At 61.6% G+C, this 23,194-nt stretch overlaps 2 protein-coding genes across 4 annotated transcripts; both read right to left on the minus strand.

The window, feature by feature from the left end:
- Window positions 1–4,882: 4,882 nt before the first annotated feature.
- Window positions 4,883–11,084, minus strand: LOC129196568 (sperm-associated antigen 4 protein-like). 2 transcript variants are annotated; one of them, XM_054804292.1, is made up of 11 exons: window positions 10,623–11,084; window positions 10,289–10,373; window positions 9,653–9,720; window positions 8,993–9,054; window positions 8,774–8,805; window positions 8,426–8,519; window positions 7,765–7,840; window positions 7,084–7,196; window positions 6,340–6,510; window positions 5,885–5,974; window positions 4,883–5,075 (listed from the first exon to the last, which is right to left on the minus strand). In XM_054804292.1, the coding sequence occupies exons 1-11, from the start codon at window positions 10,903–10,905 to the stop codon at window positions 4,944–4,946; spliced, it is 1,206 nt and encodes a 401-aa protein (XP_054660267.1). In that variant the 5' UTR covers window positions 10,906–11,084; the 3' UTR covers window positions 4,883–4,943. The 2 variants fall into 2 exon arrangements, with proteins under 2 accessions (XP_054660267.1, XP_054660268.1); XM_054804293.1 differs by lacking the exons at window positions 10,289–10,373; window positions 10,623–11,084 and adding an exon at window positions 9,885–10,273.
- A 4,882-nt stretch (window positions 11,085–15,966) lies between these two features.
- Window positions 15,967–22,156, minus strand: LOC129196567 (sperm-associated antigen 4 protein-like). Of its 2 annotated transcripts, XM_054804289.1 has the most exons (11): window positions 21,707–22,156; window positions 21,373–21,457; window positions 20,737–20,804; window positions 20,077–20,138; window positions 19,858–19,889; window positions 19,510–19,603; window positions 18,849–18,924; window positions 18,168–18,280; window positions 17,424–17,594; window positions 16,969–17,058; window positions 15,967–16,159 (listed from the first exon to the last, which is right to left on the minus strand). In XM_054804289.1, the coding sequence occupies exons 1-11, from the start codon at window positions 21,987–21,989 to the stop codon at window positions 16,028–16,030; spliced, it is 1,206 nt and encodes a 401-aa protein (XP_054660264.1). In that variant the 5' UTR covers window positions 21,990–22,156; the 3' UTR covers window positions 15,967–16,027. The 2 variants fall into 2 exon arrangements, with proteins under 2 accessions (XP_054660264.1, XP_054660266.1); XM_054804291.1 differs by lacking the exons at window positions 21,373–21,457; window positions 21,707–22,156 and adding an exon at window positions 20,969–21,350.
- Window positions 22,157–23,194: the final 1,038 nt, after the last annotated feature.

Raw genomic sequence — 23,194 nt, forward strand, 5'->3', positions numbered from 1 at the left:
CCCCCACCGTGCCCACCTCTTCCCTGCGCGCTGGCGGTCTCCCGACCCCTCTCCTCCCTGCACAGCTGTCCCCCTCAGCCAGGCAGGACTGCACCTCAGCGTCCCGAGGGGGCCAGTCTCAGGTCCCAGGGGCTTGGCCTCCCCGTGCAGCAAAATCTCCCCGTGCAGCAGGGCTGAACTCCGAACCCTGCAGCACGAGGCTCCCGCTTCCCCAAACGGCCCTGCTGCACACTGGCTTCTGGCTGGGGGAGCGAGCCAGGCTTTCAGCTGAGAGCCATCCCCACAGAAGGGGGCTTCGCAAGCCACGGGGGGGGCTCTCCTTCAGAAAACCTCCGTCGGCTTCTCCACGCTGCTCCGCACCCCACTGGCCGCCCTCGGGCCGCATCCGTGCTACCACCCTATCCTGATGCCCCGAGCAGAAGCAGCCCACTTCCTACCTACTCATCTGGCAGCGGCTGGGCCCCGCTGCCTCCCCTGCCGGCTGTTGGTCAGCCTCATTCGCCAAGGAGACTTTGGAGGCCCCTCGGCGTCTTCCTCGGGAGGCCTTTCTTCTTGCCATCTCTGGGCAAAGGCAGGCTCCCTGCTCAGTTCTTCCCCCTCAGCCCCAGCAGTTTGGCTACCCGGGCAAAAACAGCTCCGGCGGCAGCAGTCCAAAGCCGCCCCCAGCAGGAGCACACCTGCCCAGGGCAACAGCCACACGGCAGCTCTGGGACCCCTGCGTGCGCACCACAGGGCTCTGCGGACGGCTAGCTCTGACCTCACAATGGCGGCTCTGATGTCACGCTGGGGCTCCCCACGGCTGAGCAGGGCGGGGACACCCTGTGGGCTCCCCTGGGGCAACACGGCTGCCGCCCTCCTGGGCAGTGGGAGCCCATGCCTGTGGGCCCCCCAAACCCTGCCACGCTCCCCTGCCGGGCGACTGCCTGGCCTGGCCTGGCCTGGCCTGCTGGGCGGGCTTCCAGCTCTCCTGGGCATCCCCGGGAAACCAGAAAGGGTGCTCGAAAGAGGGCTTTGCTCTCGCCCCATGGGACAGCTGCTTCCAGCAGCGTTTCTCCTCTCGCAAGTGTTTTGTAGGCCAAGAAGAAAAACCCAGTAGCCCAGATGTGCTGTCAGGGGCCCAGCGGAATGTCTGGTTAACAAGGACCCTCTGCTCTCGCCCGCTTTTGCTTGCACCGGCCCTCAGACTTCCCCTTTCTCACGTGGCACGGAATCTCCCTTTGGCCACTTTGGGGTCAGCTCTCCTGGCGCTGTCCCCTCCCAAGATCTTGCCCACCCCCAGCCTACTGCTGAGGGGGGGAGAAATGTTGGAGAGACAGCCTTGGTGCGTGACAGCCGGCGCTGCTCAGTAGTAGCCAAAACGCTGGTGTGTTACCAACGCCTTGCGAACTACCAATACACAGCACAGCACTAGGAGGGCTGCTGTGGGGAAAATTAACTCCATCTCAGCCAGACCCAAGACACGTTGCTAGTTTGAAACAGAGGAGTGTGCTCCTTCCTTGTCCGGCAGTGGCCTGCAGGGCCAGGAGGGTCCCTGCGCAGGGGCGCAGGCTGCGCTGAGGGCAGCACGGCCTGTACCAGGGTCCCAGCATGGCAGCGCGGGCCAGGGGCCGGCCACAGCACCCAGAGGCGCCGGCATGCCAAGGGAAGGCTGTCAGGAGTCCTCCGCTGCCTGGAGCGGCCCGGTTAAACTGGGGCGGGAGCAGGGCCTGTGCAGGGCAGAAGCTCACCCAGCAAGCCCCCGGGGCAAAGGCTGGGTTGCTGCGGTCAGCAGGCCGACCCCACCGACAACCCCAAGGAGTGCTTTCTCCAGGGGGTTCTGCCCAGCCAAGCCTCTGTGCGGCCAGGAATCCCTTTTGGGGCTGGCAGCTTTCGCCTGGGAGCAGGGGCTGGACCTTTTCAGTTTAAAGGCCGGACTGTCGTTCAGGACGAGAGGGACAGTACGGCAGTCTTTAGCCTCTTTCGGGGTTCAGGCGAGTCCGCAGCCCCAATGTCAGTGAGGTGTGCGTCGGCCGCTGAGGGAGGTTTCAGGCCAGGTACCCGTTTTGGGGCTGGCAGCTTTCACCTGGGAGCAGGGGCTGGACATTTTCAGTTTGGAGGCTGACGCCGATTTTGGGCGACGGGGATGGAAAGGCACTGTTAGGACCCTTTCCGGGCAGACGCAAGCCTGCAGCCCCAGTGTCTGTGGGGCTGTGCGAGGGCCGCTGAGGGAGGTTTCAGGCCAGGCACCCGTTTTGGGGCTGGCAGCTTTCGCCTGGGAGCAGGGGCTGGACATTTTCACTTTGGAGGCTGGATGCAGATTTTGGGCGAGAGGGACATAAGGTGTTTTCGGACCCCTTGCGTGGCTAGGCGAGTCCGCTGCCCCAACGTCAGTGGGCCTGTACAAGGGCTGCTGAGGGAGGTTTCAGGCCAGGCACCCGTTTTGGGGCTGGCACCTTTCGCTTGGGAGCAGGGGCTGGATGTTTTCAGTTTGGAGGCTGGACGCTGGTCGAGGGCGAGAGGGACGGAAGGCGATATTTGGACTACTTCTGTGGAAACCCAAGCCCGCAGCCCCAGTGCCCCCCATGGGGCTGTGCAAGTTCCGCTGAGGGAGGTTTCAGGTCGGGCGCCCGTTTTGGGGCTGGCACCTTTGGCCTGGGAGCAGGGGCTGGACGTTTTCGGTTTGGAGGGTGGACGCTGAGTTTGGGCGAGTGGGATAGTAATCCAATGTTCGGACCCTTTTTGTGCAGACGAAAGCCCGCAGCCCCAGCGTCCGCTGACGCGGACCAGGCGAGCGCACGGTGCCGGGGGTGCGGTGGCACTCTCCCGCCTCCTCCGCTGCAGCGCGGCGCCTCGGCAGCCGGGGGAGGGCCTTCGCTAGCGGACCGGGGCTCAGGCCGCGAAGCCCCGGCCCGCGTCGGTCACCGGGTCCTAGAGCCCGCGGGTCCACGGCGCCGGCGGCGTAGCGGGCGCAGCGCTGTCTGTTAGGCAGCTGCAGAGAGGGAAACGAAGTCTTGCTTCTGTCTGGCCCTTCTGGCCAGGGTCAGTTTCCCATTAGCTCAGTCCCTGCAGGCTCTGGAGTTTTTAGAGGCCGTGGTTTTCATCCTGTCTTGGCTGGACACAGCTTTCTGAGCGGTGTATTGCTGAGCAGACGCCACGTGCTACGGAATCTCCCCCTGGTCACTTTGGGTCAGCTCTCCTGGCTTTGTCCCCTCCCAAGATCTTGCCCACCCGAACAAAGCTTGTTCGCAACCCTGATAGGCTCTTTGCGAGACTCCCCGCCGGACTGGCTGAGCCCAGTTGCCATGAGCAGACCAACAGGGGTCAAAGAACAGTCCCGTCGCTTTGGGGGTGTGGTGGGGGTACGCCTAGACAGGGGCGACCACCCCAGCCTGTCCGGAGCATGTGCAGGTATGCAGTCCGTGCTGTCGTCGAGGGGACGACCTCCCGCATACCCTATTAAAGACCGCTCGGTCAAACGGTGATGGGGACTCTCACCGCCGGAATACACGAAGACTACGGACCAACGGGACGCCGCTGGATCCGTGGTGGTGCCTATCTTTTGCAACTCTATCCTGACTGCTTGCTAAATTTCCTCCTTTTCTATTCTCTCTTTCCCTTTCCTATCGCTACTTTCTTGATAAATACTTTGTTCAATAAAGTCCGCCAGTTAGCACCATATGACCTCGTTTGTGTCTTAATCTCGCTCTGGGTATAACATCGCATACATCTGAGGGCAGCACGGCCTGTACCAGGGTCCCAGCATGGCAGCGCGGGGACACAGGGCGTACGGAGCACAGCCCCGCCGTGTCCCACACGTAACTGCTGCCGCCGCCGTCGGTGAAGAGCTCCGCTTCGACATCAGGTAGGGGCTCATCTTGTAGGTCCGGCCTGCTGGAATACACTTGTTCAACAGTGGTTACACACGCATGTTGCAGTTCATCAGACTCAGTGATTGGGAGTAAGGATTCAAGGTGGAGGTCCAAGAAAGTACGACATCGTCTTGTTCTAACAACACAGCTTGATATTTGGCTAACCTACTTGGGGCTATCCAGTGACGTCCCTTATTTTCAAGGAGAGACGGTAGAGCATGAGGCACAAATACGCTAATTGGTTGGCCCAGGGTTAGTTTTCGAGATTCCTCTATTAGGGTTACAGTCGCCGCTACTGCTCGCAAGCAGGCGGGCCAACCTTTACTGACCTCATCCAGTTGTTTGGGAAAGTATCCCACTTCCAGCTTCCCAAATGCTGTGTCAGCACCCCCCATGCCACTTCTTGTCTCTTAGAACCAAAAAGGGCTTTCTCAAGTTCGGGAGCCCTAGTGCAGGGGCTTCCATCAGTTTTCTCTTCACTTCATCGAAACTTTTACCACATTCTGGTGTCCGTTCTAAAATCTTTTTTCTCCTCTATCGAGAAAGGACGGCAGGAGCTGCTAACCCCGGCCCTGGGCGCCCCAAGGAGCTGTCCCAAGGCTTGTTGGGACAAGGGCAACGGGGCCGGAGTGTGGCGGGGCCAGAGAAAGGCGCTGCAGTGGCTGGCGGGGGGGCCCTGCCCGTCACCTCCTGGCGGGCGCCGTTGCCTGAGATGCCGGGAAGAGAGTGGCCGAGCTCCTGGGAGAGCTCCTGCGGAGCCTGCTCTGGGGACGGGTGGCAGTCTCCCTGCTGCAAGCTGAAGCCCTCCTGCGTGCCCTAGGCTGGTGCCACTTGCGGAGCCTCCCGGGGCGGCGGGAGAAGGAGCGGTGCCAGGCTGGGCCTCTCCTCTCTGGATTAAATCTTAGGAACGCTTAATCTCTTCCTCGTTTTTAAGAAAAAATGAGGTTGAAGTTCTAACATTTTCCACACCCTCCCGCCCTCCTCGCAATGGAGCTTCTTGTGCACCCCGCTTTGGAGACAAATCTGCTACGCCCATCTGAATTGCCACGCTTTTTTCTTTATTATGTTTGTCCTTCTTTTTGTCCGCCTCCGCTTTCAGTTGAGGCTTTCTGGTTTTGCCATCTTCCCGTGAACCTGCACTCGATAAATGCAGGTGTACGCTGGTTTTCCCCAGTTGCTCTTCACAAGAAGCCTGACAGACGAAAAGGCTCTGGGAACCGGTGCGTTCTGTGAAGAAACGAGGGAAAAGGAGACGGGGGTGTTAAGAGCACCAATGCCACCAACGTATCTCCCCCTGCCAGCCCTGCTCCTGCTCAGGAGCAAGCTCCTGAAAGGTGGTGGGGGCGGCTGTGGAAATCTGAGGCTCGCTGCTGGGGAAGCTGGGGACACGGGAAGGGGGAAGGCACCTGGCATCCCCTGCATGCCAGCCCGGCTGGGGCTCGGCTCAGTCTCCCTTCCCTCTGCCCCTTCCCTCTGCTGCTTGCCCTGTGCCGACTGAGAAGCCGGGGAGGTGCTCCTATGCGTGGGGCAGCTGGTGTGCAACCCCACCACGCTCCCGCTGTCCGCACTGCCTGCTTTCCTCCTGGCAGGCGTGAGAGCAGAGCACCGGGAGAGAAGGGGCACGCTATGCTGGGAGGAGAGGACACTGTCCAGCCCACCAGCAGGCCACCACCTGGAGCGACGGTGCTGCCCGATGGCTTTTGCCACCAGGCGTCCCTGTTTCTCCACGGCACAAAGACGTTGCTTGGGTGGAGTGGCCGCGTGTGCAGCTGGCTCTGCCAAAGGCAGTGGGTGCTGCCGGGGATCTCTCGGCACTCATGCTCTCACGGGCCTGACCCTGCCCTTGCTAGCCTTTTGCTACCACCACCGCGTGCTACTCAGCCCTCCCAACCCTGCCAGGTCTCTCTCTCTCTCTCTTTCTCTCTCTCCCCATTGGTCATCTGCCCAGGGAGAAAGCAGTCACGCTCTTCCTGCCACGGACTTGCAGGCAAACCTGTTCCGCTCCCTGGCACCTTGCCCCCGTGCGCGGATCGTACCTGTAGAGGGAAGGTCTGAATGGCCTCTTTTGCTATGTTGTACGTGAACGTCCCAAGGAGAGTTTCCTCTTCTCTGTCCGTGTCCACTCCCTCGGGGGCAAAGCACAAGGACAGCAGCTCAGACTCATCCCGACAAAGAGGGAACGTATGTGCTGGATCAGCCCTGTTACCTCCCCAGCCTCTCCTGGGGCTCCAGCCGTAGTCTGGCACTGGTTATGGTGGAGCTTAGTCTCCGCCTTGAGTTTTGGTCAAGAACCCTCAGGTGCTTGGCCAGAACAAGTCTTAAGAGGGATGAAACCTCTAGGGCCCTTGAAGCATGCCGCTGGGGCACTGCAGTGCTCGGGAGAGAGCAGGACACAAACCCCAAAGGATGCCCGAAAGCAAGCAAGACCCCGTCCCTGACCGGCTTTCCCCCGGGGCCACATCCCCACCGGAAACGCCCAGCAGAGACTTACAAAGACAGCCATGTCTCTGGGGGCGCTGCTCGTGGTCCGAGACGTAAAGACTTCTTGGCCCATGGTGTGCTGCACAGTGACACCAGTCAGATGGACTCGTGCTGGCAACCTGATGACCACCTGGCCCTGATGCCCTTGTAAAGGCCAGCAGTTTCCTTGGGAGACATCTGGCTGCAAGCAGAACGCGAGAGCAATGAAGTGTGAGAGAGTGGTGGGGCCGACACATGGAGCTGCCCATGTAGCCTGAGGCACAGGCGTCGGTGTGTCCATGGGGTCTGTTTCAGCCGGGAAATGAGGCGCGTGTGAGGAAACGCACAGAAGCAGGAGGCCTTCTTCCCTGCCCGACAAAGGGGGCTCTCAGTATTACGGAGCAGAGGAGAATACCGGTGATGAAACCATCCTAGTAAGGGCCTAGCAGAAACACGTCTCTGCCCAGTGGCTCTGCAGGGCACCCCCCACCTCCCGCCTCCTGCCCCCAAAACATCTCTCGTAGGGAGGAGTGTGGAAACGGGGTCACCAGGGAGAAAGTCTCTCGTCCAGCTGTGGCAGAGGGCTGCGGGCAAGACGCAGCAGTTCAGCTCAGTTCAGCTCCGTTCCCCTCCTGAGGGGAACCGCTGATTTCTAGCGAGCCGAGCCCTGCATTAGAGCTCTGGCTTCAGGAACCTGATCAACACGGTGGGCTTAAGCAGTACCACTGCTCACAGGAAGGAAGGAAACCTTCCGTGAGGATTTCTGCTCCAATACCTGCAAAATAGTATCAGGAGGTTTGGCAGGGTAGAAGAAGCTTAAAACCCTGCAGCTCCAATGCTCTTGACAGTGGTAGGTCTCAGAAGTTCTCTGCATGTCGATGGTGGCACCTGTAAGGAAGGGAGAGCAGATGACTGCAAGAGGCCACCGACTAGGAGGACTTGGTGCTCAGGCACTATTTCTGACGCCGCTGGCCAGCTCCACGTCTGTCGGTCCTGTCCTCATCACCACGCCGGTGGGGGTGCCCAGCGGTGCGGGGGAATGATGGCATCCGTGCGCCTATTGACTGTTTCTCTCACAGCGCCACGAGGAGAAGGTCCTGAGCGTTCTGGGAGACAGCAGGCGCCCATGGGAATGACAGCAGACCAATGCTGAGGGCTTGCTGCGTGGGCAGCAAAGGATGGCCCAGCCATTGCCTTTTCAAATGCAGTGGAGCGGAAGAGAGCCCCTTCATCAGCACAGGAACACGTGCGGGGGCAGCGCCAGAGGCACCCGTGCGGAGGCTGTGGGCAGCACTGGGAGCAGTCTGAGAGAGCCACTCTGCCACAGCCTTGCTCTTGGACCCCATGAAGCATTTAAGCTCCCCCACTTTGGAGAGCAGCGCCTGGAGCACCGGCTCCTGTGGGGAGTGTTACAGACAAGCGCAGGGCAAGGAGACAGGGCTGCTTGTGTCCATACCAGAGCTTTTCAGGGCCCAGTCAGACATCTCGACGGAGGCTTCCCAAGCCGTCTGGGACGCTGCCTGCTTCACTTCCTGGGAACACCATAAACACACAGAGAAAAGGACCGCATCAGCGGGCAGTTCAGCGTGGCTACCAGCGCCCGCAGAGGCAAAGGGTCAGTGTCAGAAATGCAAGGCAAGCCTTGTCCACAGAGCTGCAAGACTTTCTGCTGCTGACGTGAGCCGCGAGGACTGAGGACCAGGATCTGTGGCCGTGGCCACGGCCATGGCCCCGAGGTGGGTTGGCGAGGGTCTCGCACCCTCCTGCCCAGCCTCCACGCTCTCCAGGTCAGCCGGGAGACGGGCTCAGGCCCTGCCAGCCATGGCTGGCCCCGTGAGCGTGCCGGGGTCTCACCGCTGCCTCAGGGGCTCGGCCAGAGCAGCCAGAGGCGCCGGCGTGCTAAGGGAAGGCTGTCAGGAGTCCTCCGCTGCCTGGAGCGGCCCGGTTAAACTGGGGCGGGAGCAGGGCCTGTGCAGGGCAGAAGCTCACCCAGCAAGCCCCCGGGGCAAAGGCTGGGTTGCTGCGGTCAGCAGGCCGACCCCACCGACAACCCCAAGGAGTGCTTTCTCCAGGGGGTTCTGCCCAGCCAAGCCTCCTTCCCCAAACTGCAGGATCACCTTTGCACTGCTGATCTCCACCCTCAGCTGCGCCACCTCCTCCAGCAGAAGCTGCATCTTTCGGGTTTGCTCCGCCAACAAAGCGCCCAAGTTCCTGCAGGAACGGGAAAGCAGAGCTTGTCAGAGAGCGGCCCATCCCCTCTAGGGAGCATCTGAGCTCAGCAAGGAGGAGAGAGACGTGCGCTTTCCCTGCTTTGCTCCTGCTTCCCTTCTGCACCCGGCTGAGCAAAAGGCAAAGGCAGCAGGGAAGCATGGGAGCCCTGGCTCTTAGGAAGATGAGTGCAGGTAGCACAAGGTCGGCTGATGCTTCTGCACAGACCCAGCTGGAGCTCAGGAAACAGCTCTTACTTTAGGTCTGCTGCAGACGCACGTGTCGGCTCCTGAAAAGGAAAAAGGCTCCGTTAGAGCATCCACTACCAGAGGTGCCGAGGCTTCCCTAGGAAGACACGGCACCAGCTGCTGCTCCTTTGCGTCACCCTGCGTGGAAGCAGAGGAGCCCGTGGTTTATCCAGCCACGGTCAGCAACGCTCCCTTGCAGGAGGTGCCTGTCCCACAAGAGTCACCGACCTCTATCGGTCCCTTTCCCCGCACTGTCCATGCCGGCCATGAGGTCCCGCGGTAAACACCAGCTGCAATTCACATCACCAAGAGACAGTTAGTGTACTGGGGTTGCTAGCGATGCCTGCAGTCGCGTTGTCGCCTCCCTGCTGCCATGGGGGTGGGGCAGCAGGTTAGCTGAGGAGGCGGGGAACATGGGGTGCAGAGAGAGGACGCTCCTCTTACTGGGACCCATCAGCCCAGGCTTGAGGGGACCGCACAGCCATGATCTTCGGGTGTGCTCGGTGCCCTGGAGCTACTCCCCATTTGCCCTCACTGCTTCAGTGAGCACCGAGACCAGGCTGCATGGGCTAGGAGAGGGACCTCTCCGTCTCGGTGCATGGCCCCTCCCCTCTGAGAATCCCCAGTTCAGGCCTGGAAATACCTACGCCCTTCTCTTGCAGACCAAGCAAGCCATTTGGTGCAGCGGCCAGAGCAGCAGGACGGCCGCGAGGCTACCAGTCTTACTGGCAGTCCGGAAGCCAGTCCCAGCCACGGACATACCCAGAAAGCCCTTGGGCCACGGGAGCTTCCGCGCGTGCTGGCCCAAAAAGGAAAGCGGGCCAGCTGAAAGCTGGCATCCAGCACAGTCAGGCTGTCGCGCTCAGATGTTTGCTCATGCAAACTCACCAAGAGCCACTGGGAGCAACAAGAAGACGACTTTCAAGAACCTCTTCTTCCGCAGGGCCATCTTTTGCCTGAAAAAGAGGGAGTCCTGTGGCTGTCAATGATCCGAGTCTTGGACAAACCCCTTCACAGGTGGATTTCCCTTTTCAGGCCAAAAAGCCACCGTTTTGGAAGCCTGCTGCTGACAGAGAGCTGACAAAGCAGCGCCCAGGAGGAACACAATTTCTGTCCACACCCTTCGACACAGCCGGCAGATCTTCCCCAAAGGAAGGGCTCCAGGGGCACGTGTCCGGCTTTCCTCCCAGAGCCCTCCCAGACCCGCGCGCTCTCCTTCCAGAGCCGGGGAAAACCCTTCCCCTGCGGAGGCTTGGCTCTGCACCCGAGCGTCTGGCTACGCGGCAGTTTGTGCTACCGCAGCCAAAGTTCGGGGCTTTGGCAAATACGTGGGGGTGAGACTGCCGAGGGGCTTTGCTCTTGGCTCTCCCTGAGAACGGCCACAGCACGAGCTTCGGCGCCCGAGCGGGAGCCCCGGGCTGCTGGCTCGGGAACACCCTCTGCTCTCCCCCGCTTTTGCTCGCACCGGCCCTCAGGCATCCCCTTTCTCCTCCTCCCGTCCACACAGAAACGCGTAGTACGTACACGGCGAAGACGCACGCGCTCAGCATATGTCTCCACAGGGAGACAAGGGCACCTGCCAGATGGCAAAGGCGGCTGAAGACCATCCCTGGGAAAGAAACCAGAGAAGAGTTAGGCCCGTCGCTTGAGGTCTCCTCTCCAGGATGCCCGGCCACGCGTCTTTCAGCTCCCTGTGGGGAGGCGGGCACCGAGTCCTACGCGCTCCCTCCCTGGGGCACAGAGCAGGGCAGCCTGCACTTCTCCTGCCACTTGGGACATTTGGCCAGAGCTCTGGCACAGCGCGGCTCTCCCGGTTCACCCCAGAGGACTTCACAGCAAGCAGCAGTGCTGAGCTTACGTGTACTTTCTGTGGCCTTGTCGCGCCACTTGGCAGGCCCCTGACTGACTGAGCCGGCACTTGGCATCGAAGAGAGGCTCAGCAGTTCTACGTCCATGCAAAGGTTCCTGTGGAAGGCAAAAGACAAAAGCCGGCTGCCCACTGTCCCCACGCCGCGGGAGGCGAGGCGGGCAGGAGTAGCCTGAGCGGAGGCCCTTGCCAGAGGACGGGCCGTCCCAGCAGCAGCGAGGGAGGGCAGCACAGCTGGGCTGCTTCCAGGGGTCCCCCCTTCTCCTTTCCCCATCCTTTGCTTTACAGGCCTGCGGTGGCAGAAGAGGAAGCAAGCTGGCAGCAGCAGTCCCCCGCCTCGGGAAGCCCACCCGGCAGCACAGCCCGATTGTCACCCCGTCTCTCCCTGCCCCTTGGCAGGCATCTCGCAGTGGCCGTTGACGGAGGGGGCACAGGCTGCTGTCCCCCACCACGCCCCCACCGTGCCCACCTCTTCCCTGCGCGCTGGCGGTCTCCCGACCCCTCTCCTCCCTGCACAGCTGTCCCCCTCAGCCAGGCAGGACTGCACCTCAGCGTCCCGAGGGGGCCAGTCTCAGGTCCCAGGGGCTTGGCCTCCCCGTGCAGCAAAATCTCCCCGTGCAGCAGGGCTGAACTCCGAACCCTGCAGCACGAGGCTCCCGCTTCCCCAAACGGCCCTGCTGCACACTGGCTTCTGGCTGGGGGAGCGAGCCAGGCTTTCAGCTGAGAGCCATCCCCACAGAAGGGGGCTTCGCAAGCCACGGGGGGGGCTCTCCTTCAGAAAACCTCCGTCGGCTTCTCCACGCTGCTCCGCACCCCACTGGCCGCCCTCGGGCCGCATCCGTGCTACCACCCTATCCTGATGCCCCGAGCAGAAGCAGCCCACTTCCTACCTACTCATCTGGCAGCGGCTGGGCCCCGCTGCCTCCCCTGCCGGCTGTTGGTCAGCCTCATTCGCCAAGGAGACTTTGGAGGCCCCTCGGCGTCTTCCTCGGGAGGCCTTTCTTCTTGCCATCTCTGGGCAAAGGCAGGCTCCCTGCTCAGTTCTTCCCCCTCAGCCCCAGCAGTTTGGCTACCCGGGCAAAAACAGCTCCGGCGGCAGCAGTCCAAAGCCGCCCCCAGCAGGAGCACACCTGCCCAGGGCAACAGCCACACGGCAGCTCTGGGACCCCTGCGTGCGCACCACAGGGCTCTGCGGACGGCTAGCTCTGACCTCACAATGGCGGCTCTGATGTCACGCTGGGGCTCCCCACGGCTGAGCAGGGCGGGGACACCCTGTGGGCTCCCCTGGGGCAACACGGCTGCCGCCCTCCTGGGCAGTGGGAGCCCATGCCTGTGGGCCCCCCAAACCCTGCCACGCTCCCCTGCCGGGCGACTGCCTGGCCTGGCCTGGCCTGGCCTGCTGGGCGGGCTTCCAGCTCTCCTGGGCATCCCCGGGAAACCAGAAAGGGTGCTCGAAAGAGGGCTTTGCTCTCGCCCCATGGGACAGCTGCTTCCAGCAGCGTTTCTCCTCTCGCAAGTGTTTTGTAGGCCAAGAAGAAAAACCCAGTAGCCCAGATGTGCTGTCAGGGGCCCAGCGGAATGTCTGGTTAACAAGGACCCTCTGCTCTCGCCCGCTTTTGCTTGCACCGGCCCTCAGACTTCCCCTTTCTCACGTGGCACGGAATCTCCCTTTGGCCACTTTGGGGTCAGCTCTCCTGGCGCTGTCCCCTCCCAAGATCTTGCCCACCCCCAGCCTACTGCTGAGGGGGGGAGAAATGTTGGAGAGACAGCCTTGGTGCGTGACAGCCGGCGCTGCTCAGTAGTAGCCAAAACGCTGGTGTGTTACCAACGCCTTGCGAACTACCAATACACAGCACAGCACTAGGAGGGCTGCTGTGGGGAAAATTAACTCCATCTCAGCCAGACCCAAGACACGTTGCTAGTTTGAAACAGAGGAGTGTGCTCCTTCCTTGTCCGGCAGTGGCCTGCAGGGCCAGGAGGGTCCCTGCGCAGGGGCGCAGGCTGCGCTGAGGGCAGCACGGCCTGTACCAGGGTCCCAGCATGGCAGCGCGGGCCAGGGGCCGGCCACAGCACCCAGAGGCGCCGGCATGCCAAGGGAAGGCTGTCAGGAGTCCTCCGCTGCCTGGAGCGGCCCGGTTAAACTGGGGCGGGAGCAGGGCCTGTGCAGGGCAGAAGCTCACCCAGCAAGCCCCCGGGGCAAAGGCTGGGTTGCTGCGGTCAGCAGGCCGACCCCACCGACAACCCCAAGGAGTGCTTTCTCCAGGGGGTTCTGCCCAGCCAAGCCTCTGTGCGGCCAGGAATCCCTTTTGGGGCTGGCAGCTTTCGCCTGGGAGCAGGGGCTGGACCTTTTCAGTTTAAAGGCCGGACTGTCGTTCAGGACGAGAGGGACAGTACGGCAGTCTTTAGCCTCTTTCGGGGTTCAGGCGAGTCCGCAGCCCCAATGTCAGTGAGGTGTGCGTCGGCCGCTGAGGGAGGTTTCAGGCCAGGTACCCGTTTTGGGGCTGGCAGCTTTCACCTGGGAGCAGGGGCTGGACATTTTCAGTTGGGAGGCTGACGCCGATTTTGGGCGACGGGGATGGAAAGGCACTGTTAGGACCCTTTCCGGGCAGACGCAAGCCTGCAGCCCCAGTGTCTGTGGGGCTGTGCGAGGGCCGCTGAGGGAGGTTTCAGGCCAGGCACCCGTTTTGGGGCTGGCAGCTTTCGCCTGGGAGCAGGGGCTGGACATTTTCACTTTGGAGGCTGGATGCAGATTTTGGGCGAGAGGGACATAAGGTGTTTTCGGACCCCTTGCGTGGCTAGGCGAGTCCGCTGCCCCAACGTCAGTGGGCCTGTACAAGGGCTGCTGAGGGAGGTTTCAGGCCAGGCACCCGTTTTGGGGCTGGCACCTTTCGCTTGGGAGCAGGGGCTGGATGTTTTCAGTTTGGAGGCTGGACGCTGGTCGAGGGCGAGAGGGACGGAAGGCGATATTTGGACTACTTCTGTGGAAACCCAAGCCCGCAGCCCCAGTGCCCCCCATGGGGCTGTGCAAGTTCCGCTGAGGGAGGTTTCAGGTCGGGCGCCCGTTTTGGGGCTGGCACCTTTGGCCTGGGAGCAGGGGCTGGACGTTTTCGGTTTGGAGGGTGGACGCTGAGTTTGGGCGAGTGGGATAGTAATCCAATGTTCGGACCCTTTTTGTGCAGACGAAAGCCCGCAGCCCCAGCGTCCGCTGACGCGGACCAGGCGAGCGCACGGTGCCGGGGGTGCGGTGGCACTCTCCCGCCTCCTCCGCTGCAGCGCGGCGCCTCGGCAGCCGGGGGAGGGCCTTCGCTAGCGGACCGGGGCTCAGGCCGCGAAGCCCCGGCCCGCGTCGGTCACCGGGTCCTAGAGCCCGCGGGTCCACGGCGCCGGCGGCGTAGCGGGCGCAGCGCTGTCTGTTAGGCAGCTGCAGAGAGGGAAACGAAGTCTTGCTTCTGTCTGGCCCTTCTGGCCAGGGTCAGTTTCCCATTAGCTCAGTCCCTGCAGGCTCTGGAGTTTTTAGAGGCCGTGGTTTTCATCCTGTCTTGGCTGGACACAGCTTTCTGAGCGGTGTATTGCTGAGCAGACGCCACGTGCTACGGAATCTCCCCCTGGTCACTTTGGGTCAGCTCTCCTGGCTTTGTCCCCTCCCAAGATCTTGCCCACCCGAACAAAGCTTGTTCGCAACCCTGATAGGCTCTTTGCGAGACTCCCCGCCGGACTGGCTGAGCCCAGTTGCCATGAGCAGACCAACAGGGGTCAAAGAACAGTCCCGTCGCTTTGGGGGTGTGGTGGGGGTACGCCTAGACAGGGGCGACCACCCCAGCCTGTCCGGAGCATGTGCAGGTATGCAGTCCGTGCTGTCGTCGAGGGGACGACCTCCCGCATACCCTATTAAAGACCGCTCGGTCAAACGGTGATGGGGACTCTCACCGCCGGAATACACGAAGACTACGGACCAACGGGACGCCGCTGGATCCGTGGTGGTGCCTATCTTTTGCAACTCTATCCTGACTGCTTGCTAAATTTCCTCCTTTTCTATTCTCTCTTTCCCTTTCCTATCGCTACTTTCTTGATAAATACTTTGTTCAATAAAGTCCGCCAGTTAGCACCATATGACCTCGTTTGTGTCTTAATCTCGCTCTGGGTATAACATCGCATACATCTGAGGGCAGCACGGCCTGTACCAGGGTCCCAGCATGGCAGCGCGGGGACACAGGGCGTACGGAGCACAGCCCCGCCGTGTCCCACACGTAACTGCTGCCGCCGCCGTCGGTGAAGAGCTCCGCTTCGACATCAGGTAGGGGCTCATCTTGTAGGTCCGGCCTGCTGGAATACACTTGTTCAACAGTGGTTACACACGCATGTTGCAGTTCATCAGACTCAGTGATTGGGAGTAAGGATTCAAGGTGGAGGTCCAAGAAAGTACGACATCGTCTTGTTCTAACAACACAGCTTGATATTTGGCTAACCTACTTGGGGCTATCCAGTGACGTCCCTTATTTTCAAGGAGAGACGATAGAGCATGAGGCACAAATACGCTAATTGGTTGGCCCAGGGTTAGTTTTCGAGATTCCTCTATTAGGGTTACAGTCGCCGCTACTGCTCGCAAGCAGGCGGGCCAACCTTTACTGACCTCATCCAGTTGTTTGGGAAAGTATCCCACTTCCAGCTTCCCAAATGCTGTGTCAGCACCCCCCATGCCACTTCTTGTCTCTTAGAACCAAAAAGGGCTTTCTCAAGTTCGGGAGCCCTAGTGCAGGGGCTTCCATCAGTTTTCTCTTCACTTCATCGAAACTTTTACCACATTCTGGTGTCCGTTCTAAAATCTTTTTTCTCCTCTATCGAGAAAGGACGGCAGGAGCTGCTAACCCCGGCCCTGGGCGCCCCAAGGAGCTGTCCCAAGGCTTGTTGGGACAAGGGCAACGGGGCCGGAGTGTGGCGGGGCCAGAGAAAGGCGCTGCAGTGGCTGGCGGGGGGGCCCTGCCCGTCACCTCCTGGCGGGCGCCGTTGCCTGAGATGCCGGGAAGAGAGTGGCCGAGCTCCTGGGAGAGCTCCTGCGGAGCCTGCTCTGGGGACGGGTGGCAGTCTCCCTGCTGCAAGCTGAAGCCCTCCTGCGTGCCCTAGGCTGGTGCCACTTGCGGAGCCTCCCGGGGCGGCGGGAGAAGGAGCGGTGCCAGGCTGGGCCTCTCCTCTCTGGATTAAATCTTAGGAACGCTTAATCTCTTCCTCGTTTTTAAGAAAAAATGAGGTTGAAGTTCTAACATTTTCCACACCCTCCCGCCCTCCTCGCAATGGAGCTTCTTGTGCACCCCGCTTTGGAGACAAATCTGCTACGCCCATCTGAATTGCCACGCTTTTTTCTTTATTATGTTTGTCCTTCTTTTTGTCCGCCTCCGCTTTCAGTTGAGGCTTTCTGGTTTTGCCATCTTCCCGTGAACCTGCACTCGATAAATGCAGGTGTACGCTGGTTTTCCCCAGTTGCTCTTCACAAGAAGCCTGACAGACGAAAAGGCTCTGGGAACCGGTGCGTTCTGTGAAGAAACGAGGGAAAAGGAGACGGGGGTGTTAAGAGCACCAATGCCACCAACGTATCTCCCCCTGCCAGCCCTGCTCCTGCTCAGGAGCAAGCTCCTGAAAGGTGGTGGGGGCGGCTGTGGAAATCTGAGGCTCGCTGCTGGGGAAGCTGGGGACACGGGAAGGGGGAAGGCACCTGGCATCCCCTGCATGCCAGCCCGGCTGGGGCTCGGCTCAGTCTCCCTTCCCTCTGCCCCTTCCCTCTGCTGCTTGCCCTGTGCCGACTGAGAAGCCGGGGAGGTGCTCCTATGCGTGGGGCAGCTGGTGTGCAACCCCACCACGCTCCCGCTGTCCGCACTGCCTGCTTTCCTCCTGGCAGGCGTGAGAGCAGAGCACCGGGAGAGAAGGGGCACGCTATGCTGGGAGGAGAGGACACTGTCCAGCCCACCAGCAGGCCACCACCTGGAGCGACGGTGCTGCCCGATGGCTTTTGCCACCAGGCGTCCCTGTTTCTCCACGGCACAAAGACGTTGCTTGGGTGGAGTGGCCGCGTGTGCAGCTGGCTCTGCCAAAGGCAGTGGGTGCTGCCGGGGATCTCTCGGCACTCATGCTCTCACGGGCCTGACCCTGCCCTTGCTAGCCTTTTGCTACCACCACCGCGTGCTACTCAGCCCTCCCAACCCTGCCAGGTCTCTCTCTCTCTCTCTTTCTCTCTCTCCCCATTGGTCATCTGCCCAGGGAGAAAGCAGTCACGCTCTTCCTGCCACGGACTTGCAGGCAAACCTGTTCCGCTCCCTGGCACCTTGCCCCCGTGCGCGGATCGTACCTGTAGAGGGAAGGTCTGAATGGCCTCTTTTGCTATGTTGTACGTGAACGTCCCAAGGAGAGTTTCCTCTTCTCTGTCCGTGTCCACTCCCTCGGGGGCAAAGCACAAGGACAGCAGCTCAGACTCATCCCGACAAAGAGGGAACGTATGTGCTGGATCAGCCCTGTTACCTCCCCAGCCTCTCCTGGGGCTCCAGCCGTAGTCTGGCACTGGTTATGGTGGAGCTTAGTCTCCGCCTTGAGTTTTGGTCAAGAACCCTCAGGTGCTTGGCCAGAACAAGTCTTAAGAGGGATGAAACCTCTAGGGCCCTTGAAGCATGCCGCTGGGGCACTGCAGTGCTCGGGAGAGAGCAGGACACAAACCCCAAAGGATGCCCGAAAGCAAGCAAGACCCCGTCCCTGACCGGCTTTCCCCCGGGGCCACATCCCCACCGGAAACGCCCAGCAGAGACTTACAAAGACAGCCATGTCTCTGGGGGCGCTGCTCGTGGTCCGAGACGTAAAGACTTCTTGGCCCACGGTGTGCTGCACAGTGACACCAGTCAGATGGACTCGTGCTGGCAACCTGATGACCACCTGGCCCTGATGCCCTTGTAAAGGCCAGCAGTTTCCTTGGGAGACATCTGGCTGCAAGCAGAACGCGAGAGCAATGAAGTGTGAGAGAGTGGTGGGGCCGACACATGGAGCTGCCCATGTAGCCTGAGGCACAGGCGTCGGTGTGTCCATGGGGTCTGTTTCAGCCGGGAAATGAGGCGCGTGTGAGGAAACGCACAGAAGCAGGAGGCCTTCTTCCCTGCCCGACAAAGGGGGCTCTCAGTATTACGGAGCAGAGGAGAATACCGGTGATGAAACCATCCTAGTAAGGGCCTAGCAGAAACACGTCTCTGCCCAGTGGCTCTGCAGGGCACCCCCCACCTCCCGCCTCCTGCCCCCAAAACATCTCTCGTAGGGAGGAGTGTGGAAACGGGGTCACCAGGGAGAAAGTCTCTCGTCCAGCTGTGGCAGAGGGCTGCGGGCAAGACGCAGCAGTTCAGCTCAGTTCAGCTCCGTTCCCCTCCTGAGGGGAACCGCTGATTTCTAGCGAGCCGAGCCCTGCATTAGAGCTCTGGCTTCAGGAACCTGATCAACACGGTGGGCTTAAGCAGTACCACTGCTCACAGGAAGGAAGGAAACCTTCCGTGAGGATTTCTGCTCCAATACCTGCAAAATAGTATCAGGAGGTTTGGCAGGGTAGAAGAAGCTTAAAACCCTGCAGCTCCAATGCTCTTGACAGTGGTAGGTCTCAGAAGTTCTCTGCATGTCGATGGTGGCACCTGTAAGGAAGGGAGAGCAGATGACTGCAAGAGGCCACCGACTAGGAGGACTTGGTGCTCAGGCACTATTTCTGACGCCGCTGGCCAGCTCCACGTCTGTCGGTCCTGTCCTCATCACCACGCCGGTGGGGGTGCCCAGCGGTGCGGGGGAATGATGGCATCCGTGCGCCTATTGACTGTTTCTCTCACAGCGCCACGAGGAGAAGGTCCTGAGCGTTCTGGGAGACAGCAGGCGCCCATGGGAATGACAGCAGACCAATGCTGAGGGCTTGCTGCGTGGGCAGCAAAGGATGGCCCAGCCATTGCCTTTTCAAATGCAGTGGAGCGGAAGAGAGCCCCTTCATCAGCACAGGAACACGTGCGGGGGCAGCGCCAGAGGCACCCGTGCGGAGGCTGTGGGCAGCACTGGGAGCAGTCTGAGAGAGCCACTCTGCCACAGCCTTGCTCTTGGACCCCATGAAGCATTTAAGCTCCCCCACTTTGGAGAGCAGCGCCTGGAGCACCGGCTCCTGTGGGGAGTGTTACAGACAAGCGCAGGGCAAGGAGACAGGGCTGCTTGTGTCCATACCAGAGCTTTTCAGGGCCCAGTCAGACATCTCGACGGAGGCTTCCCAAGCCGTCTGGGACGCTGCCTGCTTCACTTCCTGGGAACACCATAAACACACAGAGAAAAGGACCGCATCAGCGGGCAGTTCAGCGTGGCTACCAGCGCCCGCAGAGGCAAAGGGTCAGTGTCAGAAATGCAAGGCAAGCCTTGTCCACAGAGCTGCAAGACTTTCTGCTGCTGACGTGAGCCGCGAGGACTGAGGACCAGGATCTGTGGCCGTGGCCACGGCCATGGCCCCGAGGTGGGTTGGCGAGGGTCTCGCACCCTCCTGCCCAGCCTCCACGCTCTCCAGGTCAGCCGGGAGACGGGCTCAGGCCCTGCCAGCCATGGCTGGCCCCGTGAGCGTGCCGGGGTCTCACCGCTGCCTCAGGGGCTCGGCCAGAGCAGCCAGAGGCGCCGGCGTGCTAAGGGAAGGCTGTCAGGAGTCCTCCGCTGCCTGGAGCGGCCCGGTTAAACTGGGGCGGGAGCAGGGCCTGTGCAGGGCAGAAGCTCACCCAGCAAGCCCCCGGGGCAAAGGCTGGGTTGCTGCGGTCAGCAGGCCGACCCCACCGACAACCCCAAGGAGTGCTTTCTCCAGGGGGTTCTGCCCAGCCAAGCCTCCTTCCCCAAACTGCAGGATCACCTTTGCACTGCTGATCTCCACCCTCAGCTGCGCCACCTCCTCCAGCAGAAGCTGCATCTTTCGGGTTTGCTCCGCCAACAAAGCGCCCAAGTTCCTGCAGGAACGGGAAAGCAGAGCTTGTCAGAGAGCGGCCCATCCCCTCTAGGGAGCATCTGAGCTCAGCAAGGAGGAGAGAGACGTGCGCTTTCCCTGCTTTGCTCCTGCTTCCCTTCTGCACCCGGCTGAGCAAAAGGCAAAGGCAGCAGGGAAGCATGGGAGCCCTGGCTCTTAGGAAGATGAGTGCAGGTAGCACAAGGTCGGCTGATGCTTCTGCACAGACCCAGCTGGAGCTCAGGAAACAGCTCTTACTTTAGGTCTGCTGCAGACGCACGTGTCGGCTCCTGAAAAGGAAAAAGGCTCCGTTAGAGCATCCACTACCAGAGGTGCCGAGGCTTCCCTAGGAAGACACGGCACCAGCTGCTGCTCCTTTGCGTCACCCTGCGTGGAAGCAGAGGAGCCCGTGGTTTATCCAGCCACGGTCAGCAACGCTCCCTTGCAGGAGGTGCCTGTCCCACAAGAGTCACCGACCTCTATCGGTCCCTTTCCCCGCACTGTCCATGCCGGCCATGAGGTCCCGCGGTAAACACCAGCTGCAATTCACATCACCAAGAGACAGTTAGTGTACTGGGGTTGCTAGCGATGCCTGCAGTCGCGTTGTCGCCTCCCTGCTGCCATGGGGGTGGGGCAGCAGGTTAGCTGAGGAGGCGGGGAACATGGGGTGCAGAGAGAGGACGCTCCTCTTACTGGGACCCATCAGCCCAGGCTTGAGGGGACCGCACAGCCATGATCTTCGGGTGTGCTCGGTGCCCTGGAGCTACTCCCCATTTGCCCTCACTGCTTCAGTGAGCACCGAGACCAGGCTGCATGGGCTAGGAGAGGGACCTCTCCGTCTCGGTGCATGGCCCCTCCCCTCTGAGAATCCCCAGTTCAGGCCTGGAAATACCTACGCCCTTCTCTTGCAGACCAAGCAAGCCATTTGGTGCAGCGGCCAGAGCAGCAGGACGGCCGCGAGGCTACCAGTCTTACTGGCAGTCCGGAAGCCAGTCCCAGCCACGGACATACCCAGAAAGCCCTTGGGCCACGGGAGCTTCCGCGCGTGCTGGCCCAAAAAGGAAAGCGGGCCAGCTGAAAGCTGGCATCCAGCACAGTCAGGCTGTCGCGCTCAGATGTTTGCTCATGCAAACTCACCAAGAGCCACTGGGAGCAACAAGAAGACGACTTTCAAGAACCTCTTCTTCCGCAGGGCCATCTTTTGCCTGAAAAAGAGGGAGTCCTGTGGCTGTCAATGATCCGAGTCTTGGACAAACCCCTTCACAGGTGGATTTCCCTTTTCAGGCCAAAAAGCCACCGTTTTGGAAGCCTGCTGCTGACAGAGAGCTGACAAAGCAGCGCCCAGGAGGAACACAATTTCTGTCCACACCCTTCGACACAGCCGGCAGATCTTCCCCAAAGGAAGGGCTCCAGGGGCACGTGTCCGGCTTTCCTCCCAGAGCCCTCCCAGACCCGCGCGCTCTCCTTCCAGAGCCGGGGAAAACCCTTCCCCTGCGGAGGCTTGGCTCTGCACCCGAGCGTCTGGCTACGCGGCAGTTTGTGCTACCGCAGCCAAAGTTCGGGGCTTTGGCAAATACGTGGGGGTGAGACTGCCGAGGGGCTTTGCTCTTGGCTCTCCCTGAGAACGGCCACAGCACGAGCTTCGGCGCCCGAGCGGGAGCCCCGGGCTGCTGGCTCGGGAACACCCTCTGCTCTCCCCCGCTTTTGCTCGCACCGGCCCTCAGGCATCCCCTTTCTCCTCCTCCCGTCCACACAGAAACGCGTAGTACGTACACGGCGAAGACGCACGCGCTCAGCATATGTCTCCACAGGGAGACAAGGGCACCTGCCAGATGGCAAAGGCGGCTGAAGACCATCCCTGGGAAAGAAACCAGAGAAGAGTTAGGCCCGTCGCTTGAGGTCTCCTCTCCAGGATGCCCGGCCACGCGTCTTTCAGCTCCCTGTGGGGAGGCGGGCACCGAGTCCTACGCGCTCCCTCCCTGGGGCACAGAGCAGGGCAGCCTGCACTTCTCCTGCCACTTGGGACATTTGGCCAGAGCTCTGGCACAGCGCGGCTCTCCCGGTTCACCCCAGAGGACTTCACAGCAAGCAGCAGTGCTGAGCTTACGTGTACTTTCTGTGGCCTTGTCGCGCCACTTGGCAGGCCCCTGACTGACTGAGCCGGCACTTGGCATCGAAGAGAGGCTCAGCAGTTCTACGTCCATGCAAAGGTTCCTGTGGAAGGCAAAAGACAAAAGCCGGCTGCCCACTGTCCCCACGCCGCGGGAGGCGAGGCGGGCAGGAGTAGCCTGAGCGGAGGCCCTTGCCAGAGGACGGGCCGTCCCAGCAGCAGCGAGGGAGGGCAGCACAGCTGGGCTGCTTCCAGGGGTCCCCCCTTCTCCTTTCCCCATCCTTTGCTTTACAGGCCTGCGGTGGCAGAAGAGGAAGCAAGCTGGCAGCAGCAGTCCCCCGCCTCGGGAAGCCCACCCGGCAGCACAGCCCGATTGTCACCCCGTCTCTCCCTGCCCCTTGGCAGGCATCTCGCAGTGGCCGTTGACGGAGGGGGCACAGGCTGCTGTCCCCCACCACGCCCCCACCGTGCCCACCTCTTCCCTGCGCGCTGGCGGTCTCCCGACCCCTCTCCTCCCTGCACAGCTGTCCCCCTCAGCCAGGCAGGACTGCACCTCAGCGTCCCGAGGGGGCCAGTCTCAGGTCCCAGGGGCTTGGCCTCCCCGTGCAGCAAAATCTCCCCGTGCAGCAGGGCTGAACTCCGAACCCTGCAGCACGAGGCTCCCGCTTCCCCAAACGGCCCTGCTGCACACTGGCTTCTGGCTGGGGGAGCGAGCCAGGCTTTCAGCTGAGAGCCATCCCCACAGAAGGGGGCTTCGCAAGCCACGGGGGGGGCTCTCCTTCAGAAAACCTCCGTCGGCTTCTCCACGCTGCTCCGCACCCCACTGGCCGCCCTCGGGCCGCATCCGTGCTACCACCCTATCCTGATGCCCCGAGCAGAAGCAGCCCACTTCCTACCTACTCATCTGGCAGCGGCTGGGCCCCGCTGCCTCCCCTGCCGGCTGTTGGTCAGCCTCATTCGCCAAGGAGACTTTGGAGGCCCCTCGGCGTCTTCCTCGGGAGGCCTTTCTTCTTGCCATCTCTGGGCAAAGGCAGGCTCCCTGCTCAGTTCTTCCCCCTCAGCCCCAGCAGTTTGGCTACCCGGGCAAAAACAGCTCCGGCGGCAGCAGTCCAAAGCCGCCCCCAGCAGGAGCACACCTGCCCAGGGCAACAGCCACACGGCAGCTCTGGGACCCCTGCGTGCGCACCACAGGGCTCTGCGGACGGCTAGCTCTGACCTCACAATGGCGGCTCTGATGTCACGCTGGGGCTCCCCACGGCTGAGCAGGGCGGGGACACCCTGTGGGCTCCCCTGGGGCAACACGGCTGCCGCCCTCCTGGGCAGTGGGAGCCCATGCCTGTGGGCCCCCCAAACCCTGCCACGCTCCCCTGCCGGGCGACTGCCTGGCCTGGCCTGGCCTGGCCTGCTGGGCGGGCTTCCAGCTCTCCTGGGCATCCCCGGGAAACCAGAAAGGGTGCTCGAAAGAGGGCTTTGCTCTCGCCCCAT

The sequence above is a fragment of the Grus americana genome, chromosome 25 (assembly GCF_028858705.1).
Source record: "Grus americana isolate bGruAme1 chromosome 25, bGruAme1.mat, whole genome shotgun sequence".
Classification (NCBI taxonomy): domain Eukaryota; kingdom Metazoa; phylum Chordata; class Aves; order Gruiformes; family Gruidae; genus Grus; species Grus americana.

Coding starts and splice junctions, on each gene's coding strand:
- LOC129196568 (XM_054804292.1), bottom strand. CDS start 10,905: ATGGGGAAAGGAGAAGGGGGGACCCCTGGAAGCAGCCCAGCTGTGCTG. Junction 10,374..10,622: donor CAAGGCCACAGAAAGTACAC/GTAAGCTCAGCA, acceptor TTTCTTTCCCAG/GGATGGTCTTCAGCCGCCTT. Junction 5,975..6,339: donor CCAGAGACATGGCTGTCTTT/GTAAGTCTCTGC, acceptor TTTGCCCCCGAG/GGAGTGGACACGGACAGAGA.
- LOC129196567 (XM_054804289.1), bottom strand. CDS start 21,989: ATGGGGAAAGGAGAAGGGGGGACCCCTGGAAGCAGCCCAGCTGTGCTG. Junction 20,805..21,372: donor AGCGCGTGCGTCTTCGCCGT/GTACGTACTACG, acceptor CCTCTTTTTCAG/GCAAAAGATGGCCCTGCGGA. Junction 18,281..18,848: donor CTGGGCCCTGAAAAGCTCTG/GTATGGACACAA, acceptor CCTTCCTTACAG/GTGCCACCATCGACATGCAG.